Genomic DNA, 7,255 nt, shown 5'->3' on the forward strand with positions numbered 1-7,255 from the left:
TAGCTTTCATCCGTTCGACATTGGGATCTCATGTATCAGTACCACATACATCACTGGCTTTACTATTAGATGACTGTTTTCATTGTGATGATAGAGTTCAGGATCGATCAAGGAGTGCATCGTGCATGGGTATCACATCACTATGCAGGATCGACGGGATTTGCATCGAGACATGTGGGGGCGCGTAGCACTGAGAAATCCTTGCTGCCACAGCAATATAGATCGATGTTAGATGAATGTAATGTACTACAGCCTCTATCAGACGCGGTCCGGACGCCCCATGTCCTCCGCATCTTTCTCCGCACCATCCGTGCCCTCCAAGAACACACGACGTTTGGCCCGCACGGTATTCGCAGCCAGAGTCGAGGTCCGCCCCGAGCGGCGCTCCACTGGCTCCTGCGACCCGCCCGACTGGATGAACACCTTCATGCGCTCCGACAGCTCGTACCCGCAGTGCTCGAGCTCCTCCACCGCGAGCTTGTACCGCACATCGCCGACCTGCACGCACTTGCGCACGATCGCCTCGTACGCCGCGAGCGGCGGCACGAGGCCCTCGGCCTTCATCTCCTCGAGATAGAAGAACGCGTCCTCGTAGTTCGCCTGCGTCAGGCAGAGCACGATCAGCCGCTCGTACGTGCGCACGTCGGGCTTGACCGCCGCCTCCTTCATCTCCGACAGCAGCCGGTCGCCGAGCTGGCGGTGTTGCGTCGCGATGCACCCCGCGAGGAGCAGGTTGAACGTGTCGACGTTCGGCGCGACGCCGAGGCTCGCGGACGCCTTGTAGCACCCGATGGCGCGCTGCAGGTCGCCGAGCGCGATCGACGCCTGGATGACGACGTTCAGCGCCGTCACGTCGACGGTGTTGCCCTCCTGCTTCAACGTCTCCAGGTGCACCCACGCCTCGTCGATGGCGTCCACGTTGCCGCCGATCGCCTTGTAGATGGGGAACGCCGTTTCCGCGACGGGCGCGATGTCGTGGCTGCGGATCAAGTCGAGCATGGCGAGCGCCTCTTTGATCCTGTTTTCGCTGCAGAGCGCCTCGACGACGGGCGCGAAGTGGAACTCTTGCCAGGAGGTCCCGATGCGCTTCAGGACCTGCAGGACGTCGAGAGCCAGCGCAGACAAGCCGTGGCGCCCGGCTGTATGCAGCACCTGTATGCAGCACCCCTCGTCCGGCGTGATGTTCAGCTCGTGCACAACCTTTTGCCACGTCCGAAGAACGCCTTCGCTCTGTAGGACGGTAAGCGATCAGAGCGCGAGCGCGGAACGGCTACTCACGAAAAACGCATCGGAACATGAGATCAGACATTCGGTCCACACCTCGCCCTCCAGTGGGCGCACGGACGCCGACTCGAATGCTTCTGCCAGGTCTAGCGCAAGCCGAGCGTACCCAAGTCTGCTGGCGGTTGATATAATGCTACTGGCTGATTTTAGAGTGGGAGATACTCTCCGTTGGCCCATCTCGGCTAGACACTGTAGCGCGAGCTCGATATGGTCGGCCTGGGCATACCGAACGATAATGTATTCGTAGGTCTGCTCGTTCGGCTCGATGCCATATTGTCTCATCGTGTCGATTAAGTCCCACATTTGCCCCGTCTCAAAGTAGCGCATGGCCTGTGTGCACGCGTTATGAGTGAGCAGTCGAACGGCGCGCATACAGCGCGTAAGAGACTTCACCTCACTTGAAGCATTAGATGGAACAGGCGGCGATTCGGCTGCAGGCCCATGGCGAGCATGTCCTCAAACGCCGCCTTCGCCTCCAGCTGGTGTCCTCCCTGAGCACAGGCCTCTAGGATATAGCTGTATGTAGTAATATCCGGCTTGACACCTTCATCCTTCATCACTTTGCATAGTCGCAGGACCTCGTATGTCTGCTTGCGTGCGATGAACTTCCCCAGCTCGAGGTTGTAGCGCGCGACAGCGGCAATCCCACCATTTCCTCGAAAGCGGGGGTCGGACTGATACGTCCAGGGAACATGCCGCAAGCCTTGCGTGTTTTCTGTGCGGTCTCCGCCAAAGAGGCCCGATGCTACTGCAGATGAGGCGGCTCGCCGCTGCTGGCGCGGAAGAGATTCTGCGCATGTGCACACCCGGTGAGTGACCTGGACACGGTGAACAACGCGTCTTGCAACGTACTGCGTGTGCGGAGGACAGCTCCCCGCGAGCTGCCACACTCCGAGACCACATGGGATGCTCTGCTGTTCGCTGTCTTCAGTGCATTTCGGGATGAGGAGGCAAGCATGTCCGCCAGCAAGAGGCAAAATGCCAGGCTTCGTCGGAGGACTCCGTCGTTACAGTCTGAGCTGCAATTGGACGGCGCTGACTCTGAGCGGAGATGCAATATATGCCAGGTCTGGCAACTATTCGCTTCGGAGCTCGAATATCTGGCCTAGACGGGCCAGAAGCCAGACGCATGAGTCTACTCTCGTTGTCTACACCCACGACCAGTAGTTGCGCTGCGCGCGATCCCTCAGGTTGGTCTGCCACAGTCGCGACCGGACGCGTTTGCCTCTTCACCTCTTCTTGAATACCCCACACCATGGTACGTGTCGCGCATCTCATGTTCTACGCCCATTCTCAGCGTTATTAGTTTTATTCCGAAGCGATCTTGTCTCGCCGCGGGCCGCTCGCAAAAGTATGGCTCGCGGCGCACATGGAGCGGAAATTGTCCAAGACACAGACTTTACAGACAGATATCGAACAATCAGTTGGTGAGGGCATATCATCTGCAAGATCATCGCGAGTTTTAATGGCGGCCATCCGTCAGATGCTATTATGGGTCAAGAGGTTGAGGTGATGGCACTCCGTCTTAGCGGCCAGCTGCTCCTTGGTGTCGTACGAATATACAGCCGGAAAGCAAAGTACCTCCTGGATGACTGTAACGAAGCATTGCTAAAGATAAAGATGGTAAGCTATACGGCTTCATAGAGGTTGATTTATCCGACCATTCGACGCACTCAGGCCTTCCGCCCTGGAGTTGTGGATATGACTGAGGATCAGCTCGCCGTCAACCGCAACGCCATTACCCTCCAGGGGAACAATCTTGACCTCGATGCGCTCCTGCCTGATATCAACTGGTGAGCCTATGCGCATGATCCGGTCTTACCCCCTAACCCTGCCCACTCTAGGGACATGGACTTTGAGGAAAGACCTGTGCGACCAGGAGGGCAACACATTGCTAGAGCCGCGGATATCACACTCGCTACTGCGAATGACTACCAATTTGACTTCGACGACCCTGGCTATGGCTTCGATCTGGGGCCTTCAGATGGCATAGGTTCACAAGATTATGCTCCGCTTGGTATCGACTTTGGTGAAGGGCCTGTAAGCGTCCACGAGGAAGAATCCCGTGTCGAAGATGACACCATGAGCATTGAAGTTGGACGAGATGCTGCCGCGCCAAGAAGCATTAGAGAGTCGCTGGGTTCGCATCTCCTAGGCAGGCCAGGCGGAGACCTGGATGTGGATCTACTTTCGGTTCGCAGCCGGAGTCGGGAGGCCTCGGAGCATCCATTTGGCGGAGACGTCGATATGAACTTTGGCATGGATTTTGGGCCAGATGCGGGTGGCGAGGAGGTAGACCTAGGTATCAGCTTCGAACTAGGGGACCTTGGAAATCTCGGCGAACAGGCACTGACCCCTCAGACGCCTCGTCTCACACCTTCTCGAGCATGTAAGATCTTTCACGTTGTCGCCTGGATTACAATTGACTGGTCTCACAGCCTCACCCCTTACGGAACCTCCGCAGACGCCTCCTCCCGACGTCGAGTTAACACCACGAGTCGACGTCCAGGAAGGCAAAGCTAGGAAACGAAGAGACAGGAAACAGATCATTGATGTCGTTACCGAACTTGCGGATGGTCCTGGCGCGAGAGTGGGCCGCGGCCGCAATGCGGGACTCGGCTCTCAGATGACCCAGGATGTGAGCGGCATTGTCACAGAAAACCAGTATATTCCTCGATCTCCTGTCGTCATGCGTCTCCTTGAGATTCGCGACGACCCGATTGCGCATTTCCTTCCTACCAGGACTACCGCGACTGGCACATTTTTCTGCGCCGCGCCGCCGGGAATGGTGCCTGAGCTAGCAGAGCTTTTTATGCGTCCAGTGCAAAGTCTGGTCCCTCCCAAACGCCGCGCGGAACCGGCGGACAAGCCTTCGAGCAAGAGGCCTAGGTTGGAGGGTAGTGTTGCTGGCGACGACGAGATAGAGCAAGTACGCAGGGCGACCAGTGTTGCGCCGAGCGTCGTTCTAGGAAGCGAAGTCATCGGACGAAGCAGCGTTGCTCCTGACATCGACTTTGGTGACCACACGGGGATCGTCGAAGACTTCCAGCTGCCTGAGTTTGAAATGGCTACTGGGGCGGAGGTGGCACCAGAGCGAGCAAGGTCCAAGTCCCTTGCGCCGTCAGAACTCAGTCGGTTGACAACGCCGCCGCCGGAGGGTGTGCCCATGGAAGATATAGAGGAGTCTTACGCGGATGTGGAGTGCCCTATAGCCGTATTCGACGATCGCGCTACGTCTAGTCAGAGCGGAGAGAGCGCAGCCACTGCCAGTGAAGATGGGAAGGGCTACAGCAAGAACACGGTAAAAGCATTAACGATCGTGCGTAGGGACTTGCAGCCCACTGTAGGTGAAGAGCATGACGAAGAGAAGGTCATGAGCTTCAAGAGGATGTCCGAGAAAGTTCGTGATGTGTCTTTAGATGACTTTCCTGTTCACTCATATCTCTCCAGGCAAGCCGCCGTGCGGCATCTTCCTTCTTCTTCGAACTCCTGGTGCTTGGAACACGAGACTGTGTCAAACTCTCGCAGGCTGGTCCCTTTGAGAATATCGAGGTACGCGCAAAGAACAAGCTTTGGGAACGTCAGAGACATGGATCAGTCGCTCCTTCGGTTGCATCTGCCCTGCGACAAGGCTCCATTGTACCTTCTGTTGTCGCTTCTCCGAGGCGACAGGGGTCAGTTACACCCTCTATCGGCTCTGTGCTTGGGCTATGAGCCTCGCAATGATTGACACGATGTATTTTATGATCTATTCATGACGGAATATCTAGATACACATCTGCACATCCCCCATTCTTGTCGATTTTTCAATTTGCTTATTGTTATGTGTTGGTTTTGTTTTGTGGTGCAAATCCGTCCAGAGACAAAGTCCTACTATTTACTTCCGTAACCGCTGCTCACTGGCGCTCAGATTTATTGTAAAGTATGAAAACCATTGTTATGTACTGCTTGAATGCTTCGTAGCAAGAAAGCATAATTCGTCTGTTGTCTAACGACTTCATCCCCTCACTATAGCGGTGAGAAGGTCTAAAGAGGTTGGGAAGATGGGCACATACGACAGTCTCCACTGCTGGATACTGAACCAGCTGAAGAGCCTTCACCAGGGTGGCCGTAACAGGGACCTTGTAGAAGGTTGGTGCAGTGCCTCTCATCGTGATACCAGGAATCATGTTGCTCTCGAGCAGGCGACATCCAAGGGTCGGGTGAGGTTGTGGGCATAGAAAGCGGCGATTGCTCCAGCAATAAGCTGAGGCTCGGGATCCGAGCCATCCAGCTATTGCTTGTCTTCCTGTACAAGGAGCAGAACATCGCTGCCACCTGCACAAGGCAAACATCTGTCTTAACGTGCTCATTTTCACCGCAGATAAAACGCAGAACTTCTTCCTCGTCATCACAAGCCTCCCTCTTCTAGCATACCCCAGCGCACGAAAGAGATTTACAACAAAATCATTAACAGCAGATTCCTCGTTCGGTGACGGCGTCATTGCGAGATCCAATGTACGGAGGAGGAAATATATATCATCATTCTGAGCATCGTTCGGAGTTTGCGAAGTCAGAACGTCAGGATCAACAGATGGTGCGGGGAGGTTAGGAGACTGGAAGAAGGTGGCGGCGTCTTGGAAGACGACTCTGATGTTGTAGGCTTCAAGGTCCAGTCACTGCCAGACTTGGCAGAACGGGTGATATTGGCCATCGTGCACCAGATTAGCATCAATAGCGGGATCTTGGATGCATCACTTTGTGACAAATCCTACAAGCAAAAAGACTCAGTGCGAACAGGCGTCGACGTTGATCGGGTGGCCTTCGGTCCTTCTTCAAGTAATTTAAATCATTGAAGTTCAACTCGGTCATGTGATCGCAGCTAATGGTACACTCGCGTTCGCGACTTGAAGTTGATTCTGTGACTTGAACTCTTGGTGTCGCGCGTGCAACATAGGAAGTGCGGCACTATGTTTCCAAGAGGCCCACGATTTCCTACAAACAAAGGTTTATCCAGACCCATATCTCACATCTCCCTGCTCACTCGTGGTCTTGACCATAGTACCAGACGTCCCGGGACCGAATGCTTACAATCCCCAGGGTATGTCATATATTTCTGAGCATCGATCCTCTCCACAAACCCTGCAGGACTCAGACCCAGAGTATGATACCTACAAGCGGGGCGCCTTTTTGGAAAAAACAAACCGTTTCTTGAAGGATAAGTCATCAGAAGTTCCTGGTATGTTCCTGTTAGCATATCGCAAACCATGTACAGGACCGACTTCAAGTTAAATAGGCCCTGGTACATACAACACTGACAACAATAGTGCTCATCCAAAGGGTACGTCAGGTACCGTCAAGCCCAACGTTGATCGATATGCCCTACTGCAACGCAAGGTGGAGGAACTTGAGAGAATTCACAACGAAGGCAAGAAAACCGTGAGTAGTCCGTTCGACAGTTTTAACGTCGTTTATAGCATTGTTGGCATAGCATCACCTAGAATCGGAGCGGCTCAAGCTGGAACTTAGCCGCGCACAGCGAACCAACACGGAGCACGTAGAGCGTGCCGACAAGCTCAAGAAACAGAATGACGTTCTTGAGGCTAGACTACAGGATTTGAAGAAATCCAATGGCGTGGAGCAGAACGAACTGCGAGAACTGCGTACCAAGTTGAAAGCCGTTGAGCACGAACGCGCCCAGCTAGCCACAAAGCAAGGTGAGGCAAGCGATATGAAGAAGGCTCTTCAAGTGGCAGAGGCTAAGCGAAGAGATGACCTACGAGAGCGAGACAAGAGGATCGCAGAGTTGGAGAAAGCCTTCAGCTCGGAGAAGAAAAGGCGCGAGATGGCGGAGGCAAAGTTGACAGAAGTGAAGGTCAAAGTCGATGCGGAGAAGCAAGAAATCCGTGCTCTTGCATCCGGGTTGGAATCGGAACTCCATAAAACGCGCACGGAGGCGGTGGACGCGACAGACGCTCTTGAACAGCTGCAA

General features: G+C 54.6%; 2 protein-coding genes across 2 annotated transcripts; one reads left to right on the forward strand and one right to left on the reverse strand.

Moving 5' to 3' along the window:
• Nucleotides 1-258: 258 nt before the first annotated feature.
• On the reverse strand, nt 259-2,242 carry FIBRA_07278 (uncharacterized protein; the record flags this gene model as incomplete). The annotated part of the gene is made up of 4 exons (XM_012328965.1): nt 259-1,230; nt 1,279-1,614; nt 1,683-2,074; nt 2,137-2,242. The coding sequence occupies 4 exons, from the start codon at nt 2,240-2,242 to the stop codon at nt 259-261; spliced, it is 1,806 nt and encodes a 601-aa protein (XP_012184355.1).
• A 411-nt stretch (nt 2,243-2,653) lies between these two features.
• Nucleotides 2,654-7,245, forward strand: FIBRA_07279 (uncharacterized protein; the record flags this gene model as incomplete). The annotated part of the gene is made up of 10 exons (XM_012328966.1): nt 2,654-2,711; nt 2,768-2,907; nt 2,962-3,077; nt 3,129-3,673; nt 3,723-4,684; nt 4,735-4,836; nt 6,364-6,502; nt 6,560-6,702; nt 6,755-7,185; nt 7,236-7,245. 10 exons carry the CDS (start codon nt 2,654-2,656, stop codon nt 7,243-7,245), a joined length of 2,646 nt encoding a protein of 881 aa, XP_012184356.1.
• Between the last annotated feature and the right edge of the window lie 10 nt (nt 7,246-7,255).

Source organism: Fibroporia radiculosa (genome assembly GCF_000313525.1).
Source record: "Fibroporia radiculosa TFFH 294 genomic supercontigs, scaffold12417, whole genome shotgun sequence".
Lineage (NCBI taxonomy): Eukaryota > Fungi > Basidiomycota > Agaricomycetes > Polyporales > Fibroporiaceae > Fibroporia > Fibroporia radiculosa.